The sequence below is a fragment of the Notolabrus celidotus genome, chromosome 5, assembly GCF_009762535.1.
Source record: "Notolabrus celidotus isolate fNotCel1 chromosome 5, fNotCel1.pri, whole genome shotgun sequence".
Taxonomy (NCBI): domain Eukaryota; kingdom Metazoa; phylum Chordata; class Actinopteri; order Labriformes; family Labridae; genus Notolabrus; species Notolabrus celidotus.
In genome coordinates, this window is record NC_048276.1 from 682239 (window position 1) to 702414 (window position 20176).

Genomic DNA, 20176 nt, shown 5'->3' on the forward strand with positions numbered 1-20176 from the left:
AAATATTTTAAATCCCTTAATAAATACACTTGATTACATTTCATATAATAAACATTTCAATCAATAAATCTTTATTAGTAATAGAGCACCTTTCTTACAAGTCACATGATATTCAAAGTGTTTTACAGCAACTGAAACAAGTAAGAAGCAGAATTTAAATAATAAAACATATTCAAAACAGAAACAGATTTTAAAGTAGAGGCTGATGCACAACAATAATAAAAGAATATATGTAATTTATGAATTAATTAACATTCAAAATAATAACAATATACATCATTTAAATAAATAAATAAAAAAGGGTAAGGATAAAAGTGTAGATATTTAAGGGCATTAAAAATATAAATCAAACTAAGTAGAAAAATAAATTAATAGATAAATATATGAATTAATAAATAGAAATTTAAATAAATAGATGAATAAATAAATGAAGTAATAAATGAATAGGTACATAGATAAATAAATAGATGCATAAATACAAATATAATTTATAGATAAATAAATAAATAAATATAGATAAATAGATACATGAATAAATAGATGGATAAATACAAAAAATAGATACATACATACATACATACATACATACATACATACATACAAACATACATACATACATACATACATACATACATACATACATACATACATGCAAACATACATACATACATACATACATACATACATACATACAAACATACATACATACATACATACATACATGCATACAAACATACATACATACATACATACATACAAACATACATACATACATACATACATACAAACATACATACATACATACATACAAACATACATACATACATACATACATACATACATACATGCATACATGCATACAAACATACATACATACATACATACATACATACATACAAACATACATACATACATACATACATACATACATACATACATACATACATACATACATACAAACATACATACATACATACATACATACATACAAACATACATACAAACAAACATACATACATACATACATACAAACATACATACATACATACATACATACATACAAACATAAATACATACATACAAACATACATACATACATACATACATACATACAAAAATAAATAGATGGATAGATAAATACATATAAATAGATACATAAATAAAAATTATCAGAATTAACTCAAAATAAAATGTTAAAAACTTTTAATTTGGTAAATCTGTTCTAATTAAGCCAGATCTGCTGTTAGCGACAGGATTCTGTGTTTCTATGTAGAAATTATAAATGCTTGTAACGATGACCCTCACACGAGAAAGTTCACAGCTCATAGAAAGAGTTTTTAATTTACAGTTTCAAAGGTAAGTTTCACGTTTAGTGATGCATCCTGTGAGAACACTCCTTAGACATGTGCAGGGTAATAGATGAGCAGGAATCAGACGTACTGCTCTCCCCACAGAGGACCAGAGGTCAAAAACATCAAACTGAAATACACCAAAGACTCACAGATTTACCAAACATACTGATCTTCTCGTTCCTAAAGTTATAAAACCAAGGCTTGCTCTTCATCATAGAGGATTCTGGTATTATTAAACATCTCTTCCCTTTGTCTCCTCAAGGTGAAGAACATCTACATCCAAAGCGAGATGTTCTCCATCGAGAACGGCCTCCTGACTCCGACGCTGAAAGCCAAGAGACCGGAGCTGAAGGAGTTCTTCAAGGAGAAGATCGATCAGCTCTACAGCAGCATCTCCATGTGAAGGCCGGCACACCTCATTTCCCTTCAAGCATCTTAACGCTAAGATCCGCTTTGACCTTTGACCTGCAGGGGGACAAAGACGTGACACCTTAGGAGTAAAATGCTTCAGGAGAGAAAGACGAGTCTGGTCCTACTGTGGAGGATTTCAAATGCATAAATAAATCTAACATATGAGGTGAAATACTAAACACATTGTTATGAGGAGGCCCCTTTAATGTGTGCTTTTAATGGGATGTAATTACATTAAAGCAAACTTAAACAGGCTGGTGCATCCCAGTGTTGTCCAGCAGAGGGCAGCACAGCTCCAGCTGAGGTAGATAGAAAACACCATCTTTAGTTTTACTGATGAAAACATGAAAAATGCCAAAATAAAAACAATCACTTGTCCAATCAGAGGCTTAGAGGTGGAGGGGGGCGGGGCTTAACATTGCTGACCAGGACAGTGTTTACTGTATTTTAATGTGAGGAGGAAGATTTCAGTCACAATGATCACACACAGAAATAAGAAATGTTAATATAATGTGAGTTTTATTTCACCTTCATTTTCTCAAACTGGTGCATTTTAAATCTTCCATCTTTTGCTCTCTGATATCCGCCCAAACCGACCCACTCTGTCCCCAGCACCACAAACTCATCAGCACTTTTCTGTTGAATGATCCATTCCTCCTTTCTGTTGATTTGCTCCTCATCTCCCCTCCATCAGTTTGAACCCCAACCAGCCAAACACGACGCAAATCCACAGTCTGACGGCAGCAAGCGTGACGTCTTTGTGTTTAGTGTAGCTCCAGGAGAGTCTAGAGTTGCGATAATGCTAACACCTTGTGGAAAATGGACTTTAACTTCCACTGCAAACAGTTTCTTTTTCATTGAATGAACATCAAACTGTTATTGGACTCGTTTCTAACCAAACATTGTACATTTAGATCCAAAACACCTGTTTGAGGTCTAAATGAAAAGGCATGGAGAGTCTCCTGCCTTACAAATCATTGCTGTCCACGCTGTTCCATTTGGAGCATCTGAATGTTTGAGCCACGTCACCACACGTCACGCATTTACTCATTTAAGAAGTCATCTCTACGTGGCTGTGATCAGCAGTTTAGCATGCATGCTCCTTGTTTATATGGAGAACTGGCCGCACTGTAACAATCATTAGAGATCACACCTTGCAGTTAGTTCAATCACAACTTTCTTTATTTCCATCTTTGCACAAATAGTACGTCAGGTAACAGAGAAAAAAAAAAGAAACAATGCAAAACCAGTGCTCGGGGCAATGCATGCAGTTTGCCCTGGATCTCTGGGACCGATGCATTCGACTTGAAAAAGAAGATTATTTTTTTGTGGCCATTAACAGCGGGATGTATGCAGCTGCCCACAGCCACTGCTGCTAGTGCAAGGCTCTGTAATGTAGGGGAAGCTGATGGACTCACTCACTAAGGGAAAATAGAACAAACATCACCTTTTAAACAAAAGACAACATGTTTTTGGAGGGTTTACACTTAGAGGTAATGTATAGGCTTTTTATGTTGATTACCGTCCCAAAGCGTAAACAATGTGGATGTACATAAATGAGGACAGCTAGATGTAAGCATATTTATTAAATCAATGGTTTGAATGGATTTTTTTCTCTCTTTTTTGCGTGTAGTGAGATGAATTGTACTTATTTATTTATCTATCTGCTGTAAAATGGAATCAGCACCATATCCTTGTAATGATTGAGTGCAGCAATAGGGCAGAGGGAGGGTGGGTGAACAGACATGGGCAACGAAATAAAAAATATTCTGGAATGATTTTAAACCAGCGTCTCGTGTCTTCTTGACTTTGTGTTTCATGGTGTTAATAAACAGGTTTTATCTTGGAAAGTTTCACCAAGGTTTCACGAAGGGGCTGAAATCCTAAACATTGACATTTTCCATATACACATTCTGCTAAGTACTCACTGTGACCACTAGATGGCGGTAAGTCTCTGCCTTAAAAATCCTTCTTACCTACAAAGACACCTTCCTATCTTAAAGAGCTCATAGTCCTATTCCCCCTCTAGAACACTACGCTCCCAACATCCAGGCCTGCTCATCGTACCTAAAGTCTCTAAAAGTAGTATGGGAGGTAGAGCCTTCAGTTATCAGGCCCCTCTCATTTGGAATCATCTACCAGTCAGGGTCCGGGAGGCAGACACCCTCTCTACTTTTAAGAGTAGGCTTCAAACTTTCCTTTTTGACAAAGCTTATAGTTAGAGCTGGATCAGGCTTGGACCAGGTCTTAGTTATGCTGCTATAGGCTTAGACTGACACACTGGGATCCTGTCTTTCCCTCTCTCTCCTCTCTCTGCCTGTCTCTCACTTTAACTCTTCCTGTCCCATTAAAGTTACTAACCATAGACCTTTCTGGAGTCCCTGAGCTCCCTTGTCTCGTAGGTTCCTCTGGATCTCTGCTGTAGATTCCTTTTTTGGGGTCTGTTATTCATCCTTTCTTTCTTTCTTTCTTTCTTTCTTTCTTTCTTTCTTTCTTCTTTCTTTCTTTCTTTCTCTCTTTTCGTTCTTTCTTTCTTTACCTCTTTATCTTTTTCCTTTTTATTCCTTCTTTCGACCTTTTTTCTCTGTTATATTCCTTCCTTCTTACTTTCTTTCATTCTTTCATCTCTCTTTTATTATTTCCTTCTTTCTTTGTTTCTGTCTTTTATTCTTTGTTCTTTCCATGTTTCTTCATCCTTTATGTCTCCTTTCCTCATCCCGTCCTTTCCTTCTGTCATTCCTTCCACATTTATTCTCCTCTTTTTCTTTCTTCTGGTCTCCCTCTCTTCTCTCTTTTCTTAGACCTTTCTGGAGTCCCTGAGCTCCCTTGTCTCGTAGGTTCCCCTGGATCTCTGCTGCTGTGGACGTGCCAGACTCCAGCTGCTACAACTACTACTATCCGTCTCCCCACTATCATCTCTCTCTCTCTCTTCATCTCCCTCTATCCCTCTCTCCAACACGGTCTCAGCAGATGTGTGTCTAACATGAGTCTGGTCCTGCTGGAGGTTTCTGCCTGTTAAAGGAAGTTTGTCCTTGCCACTGTAACTTGCTAAATGCTGCAAAGTGCTCTGCTCATGGTGGATTAAGATGAGATCAGACTGAGTCCTGTCTGGAAGATGGGACTGGATCTGATCCGGTCTTGATGTTGGGTCTTTGTTAATGGTAGAACATAGAGTACAATCAATTAAATAAAATAAAAACCAGATAAATAAAATAATTTTAAAAATAAGGTAGAATAAGATATTAATAAAAATAAAGTAAATAAATGACTCAAAGTTATTTTATTGTGCGCATAATATTACTTCCGGGTTTCCGTATCAAACGTCATCAACAGCTGATTACCTGCAGGTGTGCTTGGTTGCTAAGCACCGCGTTAAATAAGCAGGTTTTAACACGCTACATGTTAGCATGTTAGCTTCATGCTAGTTTATTTTATTGTGTTTTTCTGGAGGTGTTACAGTAAAAACAGCACCGTGTATCAGTGAGAGTTTCTGCAGCAGCCTCTCTGACTGGTTCCTCTGGTTCTGATAGACCTTTATACAGTCTATGGTTAGACCCTCAGTCTGACTCTGTTTGGTTCCTCTGGTTCTGTTAGACCCTGATACAGTCTATGGTTAGACCTCAGACCCTCAGTCTGATCTGGATATGGGTCGATTCAAGGTAAAACTGAACCGAGACAGGGTGTTAACTGGCAAACAAGATACTCCCATGAAACTGGCACTGAGGAAACGAGACAGTAAGAAACACACACACACACACACACACACACACACACACACACACACACACACACACACACACACACACACACACACACACACATGCCAGTGGTTTTAGATTACATTGAACCTTGAATGCATCAGCTGCCTGTTCTGATCCACACTTTTTTTACAGACTTATTTTAACTTTTTTATCTTATAAACTTTTTTTTAAATGTTATTTGATGATTTTATTTGATTGTTTATTTATTTATTTTTCAGTTATTATTTTAATGTTCCTAGTTTATCCTTTTCTATTTTCTATTTTTTCTGATGTGATGTCGTCTTTGTCTTAAAACCCTTTTATTTTCCTTGAATGCTTTTATTTACTTATCTATTTTTATTTACCTATCTATATTTATTTATTTATTTTTATTTATTTATCTAATTTATCTATTTATGTATTTATCTATTTTTATTTATTGATGTGTTGATCTATTTTCATTTATTTACATATTTATCTATTTTTATTTATTTAAATTAATTTATTTATGTTTTTATTTATTTATTTACTCATCTATTTATTTATTTATTTTTAAACCCCTAACAATTATTCATTGCTCTTCTGTTTCATCACTTTATTCTGTTTAATCTTTTGCGTTGTATTTTGTTTTTGGATTATTAGAATTCCTACACTCCTCTCTGCCTCTGTCAATGATTGATTTTGTGTTCTGAGTCCTGCCTTACTTTGTTTGTCAAAGCACTTTATAAACATTTGTTTTTAAATAATAAAGTTATCATCATCATAATTATTATTATTATTATTACTCAAAACTTCTCAGAGTCCAGGAAATTTCTGCCCATCAGACATCATGAAGCGATCCCAGAGGAGCCTGTGATGGAAGACATGAACGCTCCTGCTGTCAGATCAGCTAACCCGAGCCTGGTGGGTTCCTAATAATGGATCAAACTAACTGTATGTATTTGCATAAACTGCTTCCTGTTGTGGGGATGCTGGATAAAATACACTATATCAACCTTTTATGATACAAATGGTCATTGCACACAGTCATCTGGGAGTGTGACTTTAGAGTTAATAGATAAAACTTTAGTCTTCGTCCTCTCTTCCTCCCTTCGATGTCTATCTTCACACACAGAAGAGCTGTAAGCCCCTCCACTCCGAGTCTGTGTCACACTCCAGCAGCCCTGCTGTCACCTCCAGAGGAAACACCATCCCGCCTGTTACATCAGCTTCTGTAAAACCTGGTTTCAGAGTGTCACCTGCAGGTCCCCGCACAGTTCAGAGGACACTCCTCCCCAAAGCTCTCAGACGTGTTTCACCCCCAGCTCAGGATAAAACGTCCTCACTGTCATCCTCCAGCACCGAGTCAGACTCAACTTTCAGCTCGGACGATGAGGAGGAAGACTGCTACTCCTCTTCTGCATCCTCATCCAGCAGCCTTCCCTCGCCAGAGATCTTCAGAAGAGAGAGTGATGGTATGTGTGCGTTTTTTCATTTACTAGATATGAAGTCCTTTTAGTTCGATCTTTTATTTCCTCTCTTATAACAGTGGAGCCTTCACCTGCCGCAGAGGATCCGCTGGGTCTCCATACCTGCATTAAAAACTCAACCTTACTGGATGGAAGCCACGCTGAGAGCATCCACATGCACCAGCCTCCAAACCTCTCCACCATCATGGGTAATTGAGTCGTGATTAGATTCAGATTTTAAACTCAAACTTACAACATCTGTAAACTCAATTTGAAAAAAACGATCTGCAGCTGATCTGCTCTGGTAAAAAGTACATTCTGAGAAATCGATATGATGTGAAGCTTTACTGCTTGAAAAGACAGAAGTTTATTTTTCTAATGCTCAGTATATATACATAAAAAAGAGTCATATGTGTGATCCAGAGAGTTTTATCTGATAAAAACACAACCTCTCTCTCTGCAGACGCTTCTTCAATTCTTGCAGAAAAGAAGTGTGGGATCAGGTGAGTCTATGAAAAACATGTGCAAATTGCAAAGTGATTCACCATAGTTTATTATAATATCTTGTGTGCATATGCATTTAACTTCTTTGGGAACATCAGAGTGGAATAAACCAATAACAGACACGTTGGATAAAGCTGCATGCTCTATAAAATCATGCTTTTATGTCTCTGAAGCCCATCACGAGGTCCTGAGGCTGAGGCCAAATTAAACTCATCCTCTTTGAAACCAGGTAAAGATAAATACTCCTTTAAATGTGCATCATCAACACATGATTAATGGCTCTTATGCACTGATGGAAGCTGTGTTAATGTAAGGGATGATGTATGGTGAGCAGGTAGTTATGGGAAATAGAATCCTGACGTGGAGGGGTCTTGTCTCACCCTGTCTGGATTCTATTTCTCATAACTTCCTTCTAACCAGGGCGTGAAATTAACTTTGTGGTGGCTTTACGCCGGGAATGTGTCGCCACATCTTCCTCAAAACGCTCTTCCCGCCGTGCTTCTTCACGCAAAGGGAATGAATAGAACTCCAGTAGCTGACGTCATGCCGTTCCAGACCACAGACTGTAGAAGCGCTGTTTTGAGGCCAATTGGCGGCGGGAGCCATATTGCTGCTGTCGAGTGAATGTGACATAAAGAGGCGGGCTTTGAGCCTCCTAGCCAACAGCTACAGTGTTTCCACAGTCAGCTGTGCCTCTCATTGGAAGACTCGTAATCTCAATATCTTTGAAATTGCCACATTAGAAAAAATTCACCCCCTCACAGTGAGAGCAGATCGAGAATTACCTATCCAGACTCCACTCATCTTTTGAACCAGGCTGTAAACATGTTTATATCTGCTGCAAAGATCGGCTCTTTTGAATTGGTGTGTATGTGGTTTCCGTTACTTCTGGAGCCAGCCTCTAGTGGATCCTTGATGAACTGCAGTTTTTAGCACTTCTGCATTGGACTCATATTTTTAGACCGGAGGTTGCTGCTTGTACCAAATCACAACACAAGTACAGGGCGCCGCGAGGGTCAAAATAACCTGACAGTCGGCAGAAATGGGCAAAAGTATGAAAACAAAACCTCACATGCAATACAACATTTTCCATCAGCCACTGGCGGGTGTGTGTTTTTGTTTTACACACCATTGGCGCTTAACAGGTGTTAATTTTACGCCCTGCTTCTAACCACACATTATCCTGCTTATTACCCAGCTGCTAACTGAAGATACAAACATGTTGGCATTAATTAAAAGTTGACTTTATTGATTGAAATGATTTATGTTTACAGTTTTTAAAAGTACACCCAGTGATTCCTCATCAGTTAGCGTTCCATGGTGATGGATTCTTCTCTGCCTGTGTCGGTGGATTGAACATGAACCTGTCCTCATTCAGCTCTCCTTCTTCTCTGAGCTCTGCGGTTCACACACCTTTAAAAACAAACTAATGTCACAACTTTGAACCCTGCTGCTATCATCACCTATCATCATGGTTTAAGTTTCTTTGGAGAGATCGCTAACCTAAAGTTTGTCTCTGGTGTTGCTCATGTTAGTGAAAGTTAATAACCGTTGTCAAGGGGTTTTGACCAATCAGAATCAAGCATCTTACAGAAATGGATGATCAGTAAGAGAGCCGGGTAATAAGCAATCCTAATGGCCAAAGAAAATCCAGCTCTTTATTACAGGGAATGTTATTTCATATGTTTTCCTGTGTTTCTTTATCCTCGCCATAGTAAAAGCCCCACAAAGCCTCAGGACTAAAACTCCCCCAGAGGTAAGAAAGCCACCTGAGCGTCAATTAAAGCATGATGTAAGCTGAATTAATATTTCTTTAAAATCAAAAGTATGACTTTGTTCCTCCAGCTCACCGTCAGGAGGCACATTTCCTACAAGAAGAAGGTGTGGTTCAAAAGTCCGGTGATCTCTGGGGACTTTGAAGCAAAACACACCCCAGGTAACGGAAGAACTCCTCACATCACCACAACGCCTGTCCGAGCAGCCGGCCTGACTCAGCAGAACACGCCTGATGAAGATACACCCAGGTCGGGTGAGAGCAGTGTCAAAGAGGAGGCGTCAGGACTGAGGGTGTCACTGAAAAGGCCGGAAAGAAGAAGCCCTGAAACCGCCATGGTGTTTGACTTCGGCACTGAGAGCGACAGAGATGAGTTCTTTCACATGATGAGAGGAAGGAGCGTCAGACTGAGAAGTATGCCTTTATTTCCTCTGACAGCTGGGAAGCACACACACTGAGCCAAAGTATTATTATTTATGAGTTTAAATTGAAGAGGTCTGTTTATTTCAAATTTATTACAAGAGTTGTCTTTTTATGTTTTGATACAAGTCTGTTATATTCAAATGTCTATGTTGAGAAATGAACAGTTTGATTGTAATTTTGAGAATATTTTAGAAGGATGTCATACTGTACCGTGTATAAAAACACCTTTTAGCCTGTGCAAATATCTTCACAACTTCTCTTAATGTGAACTTTAACTTTATTTTTAGCATATATTTGTCGTCCCAACTTTGGTGCTCGTGCTTCTTACAACAAAATTGACTATTTGAAACCATCAGCTTATGAAAATCCTCTTTCTATTTACTTTTAAGAACTCTTATGTTTTCCCTTTTGTATAAATGTTATCAAAGAAGTATTAGCAGCACTGTGACCACTAGATGTCAGACCTGTATTTATTTATAAAGCTACCTTCTCTATTCTCATTACAATGATTTTTACTTGTCAATTAAAAATGTTTTTTGTGTTTCTCATTTTGTGTTTTGACTTGTGTCAATGCTATAAAAATGTAGGTAAATGTTTAGTGATGCATGTCTATTTACATGTGTGTTATTTTGTACATTTCTTTTTTTACAATTTCTGAAAATGTGTCTGTCTGCACATTTATACAAAGTGTAGCATCAGAAGAAGAGATTTAATTGCTTTTTATTTTTCATCAAACAACTTTCAACTTCTCTTAATGTGAGCCTTAACTTTATATCTGTCATATAGTTAGTGCCCTCATTTCTGGTGCTTGTGCTTCTTTTTTTCCAAACTTTATTTATAGAAGATTTTCAACATTTTAGACAGACAGTGTGATATACAAAACAAGGTATAAAAATATAGAATAAACATCAGTTGTCACATCTGAATGTCAACTCCCTTTCCCACCCATTACAAGGCCATTCAATAATGATAATAATAATAATAAAAATAAATAAATAATGATAATAAAAATAATTGAAAATATCTACATAAATAAATAAATAATAAAGGATAATAAATAAATGGGATTTTTTTTAAAATAGAATAAACGTATTAAATAAAATAGTCAACAAAGAGTAAGTTAAGATTGCACGTATTAGTCCTCCAATGTGGTGCTCGTGCTTCTTGCCACAAAATTGATTATTTCACACCATCAGCTTATGAAAATCTTCTTTCTATTTACTTTTAAGAACACTTATGATTTCCCTTTTGTATAAATGTTATCAAAGAAGTAATAGCAGCACTGTGACCACTAGATGTCAGACCTGTATTTATTTATAAAGCTACCTTCTCTATTTTCATTACAATGATTTTCTTTTTTCATTCTATTCATTTATACCACTAAAAATGCTTGTTTTGTTTCTTAATTTATTTATTAATTAATTTTTTGGGGGTTGTGAAAATACTAAAACATTTTTAGATAATGTTTAGTGATGCATGTATGTTTGAATGTTTATTATTTTATACATTTTTAAATGTGTGAGTAATTAGTCTGTCTGCACATGTATACAACTTGCAGCATCAGAAGAAGAGATTAATTGAATTAATGTACAGTAAATAGTGACATAAGTGGATAAATCTTTGTGTTATCTTGTCTTCCACTCTGTGCATGTCACAGTTCCCTCCTGTGGATTTATCACGGGTCTGTGGTTCATGTCTTCCTGCTCAGAAGTCTCACTTTAATGATTTCTGTGAATAAATTTCATGCTGTCACGATCCCCGACAAAACATCAACACAGCGAATCCTCTGACCACGTGGTCCCCGGGCCAAAAATAACAGCCAATCAGGTAATTCCTCTCAGCAGCAGAATCCTCTCAGCCAATCAGAAAAAAGCAGCTGGTTACCAAGCAGCTCCCGTGACTAATGCCTGTCATATGACTGTGACACCCATGGAGACAGTTACAGGGAACAAGCTTTGAGGAGAAAGAGACCTTCTGTACTTTCTCTGGTACAAAATGCCTCCGACTCTCTTCCAGAAACTTTTCAACAAGAGGAATGCGTTTTCATCTCCGCCGCCGAGGTGTAGCAGAGAGGACCCCGCTTTCAGGTAGCTCTCAGTGTGTGTGTGTGTGTGTGTGTGTGTGTGTAAGGCTGTGTGTGTAAGGCTGTATGTGTTAACGTTATTTATGTCTCTGGAGGACTCAGTTTGAGTTCAGAGGAGTAATTAAGTCCTGTTTATTTAGATTAGAGGTAGTTGAAGTGCTGTGAGATGTTCCTGTTGTGTCTGTTGGTGAGGTTAGCTTACATGCTACTAGCCAGACGTTAGCCCGTCTGCTGCACGCGCTGCCTCTGCGCATGAGCAGAACCACTTCCGTTCTCGTGTTTGTTGATATTAAGATAAGATACTCAACTTTATTTATAAAGCACCTTTCATACATATAAACATGCAGCCCAAAGTGCTTCACAGAGTAACAGACAGTCAGAAAACAACAACAGTGGTAAAATTATAAAAAGGCATTATTAAAAAAGAAATCCTTAAAGGCTCTGTGAGGAGTTTCTCCACCAGCTTAGGAACAGACTGAAACCATCACTGATGCCTCTTTATGACCTTCAAAAGCAAACAAAACCATAAACAACAACACTGATACCTTCTCTGTTGTCATTTTTAATGCCTTAAACCACTCAGAGGGGGTAGGTGTCAGACCACATTGGCTGTTTGTTATGGCAAATAATCACATTGAGTGATTAATCTGGCTGTTAAAAGACAGCAGGGTGAGGTTTTTGTTGAAAACACTACTTTTGCATGTACAGAACAAGAGATAAGAGGTATCACTTTGTCCACAATGGGGCACCAAGCTTGATATAAATCAAAAGTTCCTCACAGCAGCTTTAAAAAAGAAAATCAACACAGTAAAATTAATAAAATAAGTAAGAGTGGAAAGAAAAGTTAAAAATAAGGTAGAGTTAATGAGATCAGATGAAAGAAGAAATAAATAAGATAAATAAATACATGTTAAAACAATGGTTTAGATAATAATGATTAAAATAATAAAAATAATAATAATAATGCAGTCCAGGGCTAAAATAAACTACTCCAAATTAAAAGCTAGATTAAAAAGGTAAGTCTTAAGTTTACTTTTAGAAACACCCAGAGAGCTCGCCGTTCTGATGTCCAGAGGCAGAGAGTTCCACAGCCTAGGGGCATAAAAACAGAAAGCCCTCTCTCTCTGTGTGAGACACACGAGGAACATTTAAAAGGGAAGCATTCGAGGACCTCAGTGATCGGGCTGGAACATAAAATGACAGGAGATCAGTAATGTATGGAGGAGCAAGGCTGTTAAGAGCTTTAAAAACAAGTAAAAGGACTCAAGGATCAATTCTAAAAAAAATCTAGATAAGATATACATTATTTGTCCTCCGTTGGGGGAAATTCTTTTGTTACAGGAGCTTACAACACGGGACAGGGGAATACAACAATGTACTAACATAGTTAAAAAATATGATAACAATAATAATAGCAATGACAAGGGTAAAAAAAAATAAAATAAAATATGTCAACTATTACAGATATATACACACTATGTACACTTCTATCTGATAAATAGATAAGGTAAGTTATTGCATGATAAAAATTGCACCAGGTTATTTAAAAACAAACATACACAGTATGAAGAACAGTGTGATTCAGATGGATCCAGTAGTTATTTGTGAATGTGCCAAGTCACATAGTAACTTCCATGTAGTGGAATGAAAGATGAGAACAGCTGATTAACGGGACACAGCAGTGCTGGTGTTAAACAGTCTGATTGCAGATGGGATGAAGGACCTGCGGTAACGCTCCGTCCTGCAGGGTGGGGGTCTCAGTCTGCTGCTGAAGGAGCTGCTCAGGGACCCCAAAGTGATAATAAGTTGATAATTCAGTGTTCTTTGTATCCAGTCTGATGGATTTGAAGTTGTAAAGCGGTGTCCTGCTTGCCCCTGTGTCTCCTCCGTGCCCCTCTGTGTGTGTGCAGCCTCTCTGTGTCTGTGTCTTATCTTCAGCTGGAGGAGTCATGATAACTTGGGGCAAAGTGCAGCTGTGCTCCTCGCAGCTCCTCTATACTGTACTCCTCGGACTCCAGCAGCAGGACACTGTGTGCTCTGTGCTGGACCACATGTGATCACTTCAGTCGGTCACTGATGACAGAAAGGTCCAAACTCAGCTGGGAATGCATGCACAGACTGGCTGCTGCGGTCTGGGGATGCATGCACAGCACAGCAGCTTGTGTTTGCAGCGTTTAGTGAAGTGGTTTGTTTTTAATGGAAGGGGCATCACATTTCCAGTTTGTTGCATTGATGTTGAAAAAAAAACCCAGATTAAAGGTCTTCATATTAGTGCATAACGTTGCAGTTGCAGAGAAGTGAAAGAGGAATGCATTACTTTGTGTTTCAATATGTTTATTATGGAAAACAAGATCTCCACAAGCATCCACGCAGGCATTCAGTCTTTCATGTAACAGTAGTAGGCCTGATCTCACTGTCTACAGTATCAATGTGTCAGATTACTTTCTGCACTTCTGTGTATACTTTATTATTATTTTAATTTAATTTATTTTAATTACTTGAACTGAAATTTTCTTTTTATTTGGAATGGCACAATGTACAATACAATTTCTTTGGCATTTAACACCTCGGTTTCACAGTCTCTCTTGGGAAAGGTGATCGTATATAGTCCGACTGTTTTTTGTCCATGTTGCCTTTCCAAGGTTTTTTGTTCTGAAGTCATTCTACTGCAGTAACATATAAACAAAAGGCCAAAAAGAACAGGGGAGCTTCCTTCTTATGATTCTCAAAAATAAAACAAAATTCAGAGTAGCCGAAAAAGAGAGCGGGCTGTCACAAAGTACATATAGCTTTAAACAAAATCAGATCTTAACGGTTTCACATACTCAGTCCGTTTTGTCCAAATCCAGTGAATCTTTCCATGTTGCACTCTGAGGGGAAATGACAGTTTTTCCATAATGCAAATCTCATACACAATATTAACCCATTCCTCAACTGTGGGTGGTTCTTACTTGCCGTCAACAGTATACCAAGTAATTCTTTGTCATTAATATTCCAATTTTCAAATGATATATCACCCAGGTACAGAGTTTCACACTTAAAATAAATCTTAACACCGAACACATTCTGTGTATGAATATGGATCTCTTCCCAATAAGTTTTTAATAATCTTGCAGTTCCAGAATATATGAAAGTGGCCGGCTCCATCAGTCCCACAGAGTCTCCAACAAGCATCTCCACTACCCTGATGTTGTTTCTGGATGGGTGTAATGAAAAATCTCATTAGTTTTTCCAACCAAACTCGCGCCGTATGTCTGACCCTGTTGAGATCTACAGCAACTGGAATGTTTTTTCCCAACTCTCCCAAGAGATCAGTACATTTCTTACTGTGTAAATAAACGCTAGTATTAACAGGAACAGAAAAGAGAAAAGTAAAGACAAGCTAGCTTCCCATCAGCACGCAACAACTACGGTATTCTGACAGATAAACGTACGTCACAAACGTCATAATAACATTAAGTATTCATATTTAAGGCAGATGACTAAAGCACAAAGTAAACAGTAATTAAAAATGAAAGATGTACGCGCTATCAATGTAACTCAATTATTTTATTGTATCATTTTATTTTAATTGTATTCGTATTCATATCTTATTGTATTCCTTCTTACTATTCATATTTTGACTTTCTTACTGTTTATAAGAGGATCCCAGTGTGTCAGTGTACCAGTTCCCCCGTCAGTCTAAGCCTATAGCAGCATAACAAAGACCTGGTCCAAGCCTGAGCCGGCTCTAAGATTAAAGAGAAGCCGTTACCTAACCCTGAGGCGTACTTGTTTTGAAGACAGCTTTTGGCAAGTTCATGCTCTGCTGTGGTCCAGTGGTAAAGTGGATTCTCCCTCATTTGTTGCCCTTGAACTAAACATTTCACTTCAAGGCACAACCACTTGTGTGTGTGTGTGTGTGTGTGTGTGTGTGTGTGTGTGTGTGTGTGTGTACAATAGTGATTAGACTAGATCCTGATGAGCAGGCTAGTATTTGCATAACATCCTGTGCAGTCATAGTGAAGGGGTGAGTGTGGCACTTCAGAGGTTGCTGTCTGTTTTAAGCGATCTACACGCTCGATGGCTAAATTCAACCTGAAAGAGCGTTCATACATCACTGACCTGGCAAGTTGGACACTCTATACTCCCTGAGTTGATTCCCTGTGTATGTTCCCACGCACATTCTGGGTCAGGGTCAGGTCTGCTGCCCAGGGGACTCTTTTGAGCTTTAAACACACTTGTACCCATGCTGGATATATTTACCCCTGGACCAGACAGAGCGCTCACCTCCTCGTGGTGATACTCGCCCTCTGGCCTCATGTGTGTGCCAGCGCACGTTCCACGGTCATGAAGGTGGTCGGTGGCATACGTGCTGCGTGTTAGCGGTTAGCTGGCTTCAGTCTGAGATCAAACAGGTGAGCAGATGATAGTGTGAAGTCAGCTGTGCTCTTCATTCATCGGGCATGAATTGTTCTGGAGAGGGAAGAAGTGTGAGACAAAGGTAAGGTCCGTCTCAGATCCGTCACAGCACCAGATCTGATAGGTTTCTATTCTAGTCAATGTGTTAACTTCCACTGGATCCGCTCCGTTGCGTCCCAGCTGCGTCTCTGATCCTGCAGGTCTGAGTCCTCCGGATCAGATACACAAGACTTCTATTTGTGCCGGATGCCGGAGCACGACGCATCAATCTCAACAGAGCAGATGGAGCGGGACAGGAAGTCAGGTTTCACCAAAATAAAATGAAAACATCCGGTTAATTTTCAGAATAAAACACTCTGTGTTATCACCAGATCATATTTCACTTAACTACAACAACAAACCAAAGTCATGATGAGCGGAGCCAGGCCTGGAGTCAACAGGTCAGAGGTTTTCAGAGGACCAGAAAGACAACATGGATGGCGGGAAAACCTCGGTCACATGACTCAGATCAGAGGCGGATACGGTGGAGGTTAAAAGCAAGTGTAGGCGAGAGGTTTTCATTGTGATGGAGAGTCGTTTTTAAAAGGGAAGAAATCATCATGAAGTTACAGAATGAGGGGAAATAATGAAAATACAGGGAGGTGCTTTTATTGTCAGGACTTTAAAGTTATGATGAAGTATTCTTCCATGATCTAGGTCTTCTTAATCTGAAAGGTGGTATTTTGTTTTGCACCTTCTCCACCCCGATGCCCCGTCACAGCCCGGCTCTGTGCCCTCCAGAATACCGCGGAGGGCAGCAGGTTGGCTGACCCATGGAGGAAAGCCTAAAAAGCCTCTCCTGTTTCCTTGGCTGCAGCGCCTGACAAGGGGACAGCATACTGTACATTACACGGAAAGCTCCTGGCTCATCCTTCAGCCAGTCAGCAGCATGATCCCCAGCCAACAGATTTGTCCCCTCCACCCCTCAGCCACACCGCCTGTCCTCCTGGCTGCCCCGGCCACTACCGCCTGCTGAGGAAACTTCCCTCTTGACCCAGGGCCATACAACTCAATATAGCTGTGAGATACAAGAAGGAGGGAGCGGGCTGAGGAGGAGAGGATGAGGTGGTTGTAGATCGCCTTCAAAGCCTCTAAACTGGTTTTCTTGTTAGCCAATCAATGTGAGAAGGTTTGGAAAAGCAAACTGTGGTGTATTTGTCAAATTTGCATGTTGAAGTTTTCCTGTAGGAAGTAGTTTTGCTGTAGAGGAGCGATCGTGGCGTGTTGAGAATACTCCATTCACATGATGGATATCCAGTGAAGCAGGTATCAGATAGAATACTCGTAAGGTATCTGTATCACCTTAAGTGTGCTGCTATCCGTATGTCTTAAATTCTACTCAGCCCTGAGACTTACCCAATCATATTAAGTATCAGGATGCAGCACTGACAATGACAAACATCCCAGAATCCTCCTCTCTCAGTGAAAATACTCGACATGGAGACCATCACTTTACACCACATTAGATTTATGTGTAGCTGTGCTTCTTCCACGGTAGTGTGTCAGGTTTCTTTTTGGCGTGGCGTTCTTCCTCTGCTGTGTACTTTCATAACTCAGAGTGTCATGTGAGGCTGTCATCAATCTCGGGCTGTCATGTTTGTGGGACGATCACATGGCTGCGTTCTCAGGTATGAGACGAGCGCAGAGAGGCGTGTTTGCTTTGCACATTGTATTCATGGTTCCTTTGCATACTCAAAGCGCTCTTAGATTCATGTACATTAGATATGTTATAAAGTGCATCAAAGGTTTGCTTCCTTGTCTGAGTGTGGACGCTGCAGGCCTGCCAGGGTTCTGTAAAGACGGCGGCTGTCATCAGGTTCCTGTCAGAGCTATTTTAAGTGGCCACACTCCGGATTCTCAGAACCGCAGGGTCATAGTAAAGATATAGTTTTACGTAAAAGCTGAACACTCATCACACACACACACGTGGTAACTTTCTGTTGAGTGCGAGTATGTTGGCTTAACATCTAGTTAGTCCTGCACGTCCTCTTTCTGAAGACATCAACTCAAGCACTCTGGAAGATACTCCTCCAAACCTGCTGTAGGTCAATCTTTATTTATAAAGCACCAAATCCCAACAAATGTTCTCCTCAGACTCTTTCCAAACAGAGCAGGTCTAGACCGTCCTCTATGTTCTATTATTAACAAAGACCCAACATCAAGACCGGATCAGATCCAGTCCCATCTTACAGTCAGTCTGATCTCATCTTAATCCACCATGAGCAGAGCACTTTGCAGCATTTAGTAAGTTACAGTGGCAAGGACAAACTTCCTTTAACAGGCAGAAACCTCCAGCAGGACCAGACTCATGTTAGACACACATCTGCTGAGACCGTGTTGGAGAGAAGGATAGAGGGAGATGAAGAGAGAGAGAGATGATAGTGGGGAGACGGATAGTAGTAGTTGTAGCAGCTGGAGTCTGGCACGTCCACAGCAGCAGAGATCCAGAGGCACCTACGAGACAAGGGAGCTCAGGGACTCCAGAAAGGTCTATGGTTAGTAACTTTAATGGAACAGGAAGAGTTAAAGTGAGAGACAGGCAGAGAGAGGAGAGAGAGGGAAAGACAGGATCCCAGTGTTTCAGTCTAAGCCTATAGCAGCATAACTAAGACCAGGTCCAAGCCTGATCCAGCTCTAACTATAAGCTTCATCAAAAAGGAACGTTTGAAGTCTACTCTTAAAAGAGCAATTTGGAAAATCTACAGATAACCAACTGTGTGATTCCTTCCTCTGCTGGGACTCTGAATGTCAAACCAAAAAGTCACCTCATTAGCCCACTTTCAGCCTCAGGAAGAGAGAGAAGGAGAGAGAAGGAGGGAGGGAGGTGGATCACAAGAGAGGCAGGATGAGCTGACTGACGGTCACTTTGCTTTAAAACTCAGCGATTAAGCACGTCTATCATATGACACATCCTGCGCCTTCCCAAAATCAAATAGAGCAAAGGGGACATTTTTATGTGTAACACTTGTTGCAGTCGTCACATGATGGATTTAAATCTGCTTTACACTTATTTTTACACAACCGTCAGTTTAACTGATGAGCTGCAGTTCATGTGAGAGAGTCATATGCTCGACACTCTCATCTCTCCCCGCCTGTCATGTGGTGTTGATTCAGAAGACACAGTAGTACTGTACACACACACAGAGTCATTAGATACAGCTTGTTTCAGGACAGGGCTGAGTGAAGAAAATGTTAAAAAGTCAGCGTGCCTTTCATATTCTAACGTTCAGCTTTCAACCTTCAAAGTCAGACATTTCTAAAGGAGATGGATTATCCAGTTTAAAATGCCAAATAGGAGGAGTTTGTAAGTTTGTGAGGCAAGCTGAAACCTGCAGGCTGAAACGCTGCAGATCAGTTTATAATAAGTTTATTAGCTTTACCTTAAACATGATTTTATTTACAGCCTTATTACAGTGACTTTATTTTTTTTTATGTTTATTTGAATTTTTACACATTATTAAAAAAACAGATCAATGTAAACATTGCTTGGACCTTCTTTATTCTCTGGTGTCCTTTAAAGTCCCTGTAATCAATTATTTTATTTACTATGTTTGTTTTTGAAATTATTTTAATCATTGCTTATTTTTAATATTAACTATTTATTTTATTGAATTTTCACTTTTATTTATTTATCTTTCATTTTAGATTTTTATCATTTATTATTATAATTATATATTTTTAATTGTTTTAAACATTACATTCAGAAGATAAATTAAACATTTAAAACAAGTGATTTTTTATTTTATTAGAAAACAAAATATGTGAATGAATGAAAAAACAACAACAATAATGATAAATGATAATAACTTAAAATAAAAGATAAATAAATAAGAAAATAAAGATTATCACGTGTTGTTTTTTATTATTTTTAATTTTATTATAATTATTATTTTTTATTGTTATTGTTATTTCTTTATTACCTTTTGCACTTATTTATTTTTTAAATATTAATCCATTTGTTTATTTATCTTTTATTTTAAATTATTTATTAGTATTGGTTG

At 38.7% G+C, this 20176-nt stretch overlaps 3 protein-coding genes across 7 annotated transcripts in view; all 3 read left to right on the forward strand.

Moving 5' to 3' along the window:
* The window catches only part of acsl6 (acyl-CoA synthetase long chain family member 6), a 63932-nt gene extending 60387 nt beyond the window's left edge, over positions 1 to 3545 (forward strand). For both annotated transcript variants that reach the window (XM_034682814.1, XM_034682815.1), the window contains one exon: positions 1615 to 3545. In XM_034682814.1, coding sequence (XP_034538705.1) covers positions 1615 to 1755 — 141 coding nt within the window. In that variant the 3' untranslated portion in view covers positions 1756 to 3545. The remainder of the gene's footprint in view (positions 1 to 1614) is intronic.
* A 1539-nt stretch (positions 3546 to 5084) lies between these two features.
* LOC117813238 lies at positions 5085 to 10200 on the forward strand. 3 transcript variants are annotated; one of them, XM_034684363.1, is made up of 9 exons: positions 5086 to 5271; positions 5319 to 5498; positions 6303 to 6406; positions 6618 to 6957; positions 7032 to 7160; positions 7415 to 7454; positions 7629 to 7690; positions 9171 to 9211; positions 9301 to 10200. In XM_034684363.1, the coding sequence occupies exons 2-9, from the start codon at positions 5408 to 5410 to the stop codon at positions 9685 to 9687; spliced, it is 1194 nt and encodes a 397-aa protein (XP_034540254.1). In that variant the 5' UTR covers positions 5086 to 5271; positions 5319 to 5407; the 3' UTR covers positions 9688 to 10200. The 3 variants fall into 3 exon arrangements, with proteins under 3 accessions (XP_034540255.1, XP_034540254.1, XP_034540256.1); XM_034684364.1 differs by having other exon boundaries at positions 5085 to 5498; positions 6621 to 6957; XM_034684365.1 differs by having other exon boundaries at positions 5086 to 5498; positions 7629 to 7684.
* Positions 10201 to 11520: 1320 nt separating this feature from the next.
* Positions 11521 to 20176, forward strand: part of fnip1 (folliculin interacting protein 1) — a 45326-nt gene continuing 36670 nt past the window's right edge. Inside the window, exon 1 of one of the 2 annotated variants that reach the window (XM_034683494.1) lies at positions 11521 to 11739. In XM_034683494.1, the coding sequence (XP_034539385.1) occupies positions 11648 to 11739 (92 nt within the window). In that variant the 5' untranslated portion in view covers positions 11521 to 11647. The remainder of the gene's footprint in view (positions 11740 to 20176) is intronic. The other variant, XM_034683495.1, reaches the window with a different exon arrangement.

Excerpts from the sequence above, each read along its gene's own strand:
- LOC117813238 (XM_034684363.1), top strand. The coding sequence starts at position 5,408 with ATGGGTCGATTCAAGGTAAAACTGAACCGAGACAGGGTGTTAACTGGC. Across the intron at positions 7,161-7,414 it reads AAACCTCTCCACCATCATGG|ACGCTTCTTCAATTCTTGCA; the intron begins GTAATTGAGTCG and ends CTCTCTCTGCAG. Across the intron at positions 7,691-9,170 it reads CTCTTTGAAACCAGGTAAAG|TAAAAGCCCCACAAAGCCTC; the intron begins ATAAATACTCCT and ends TCCTCGCCATAG.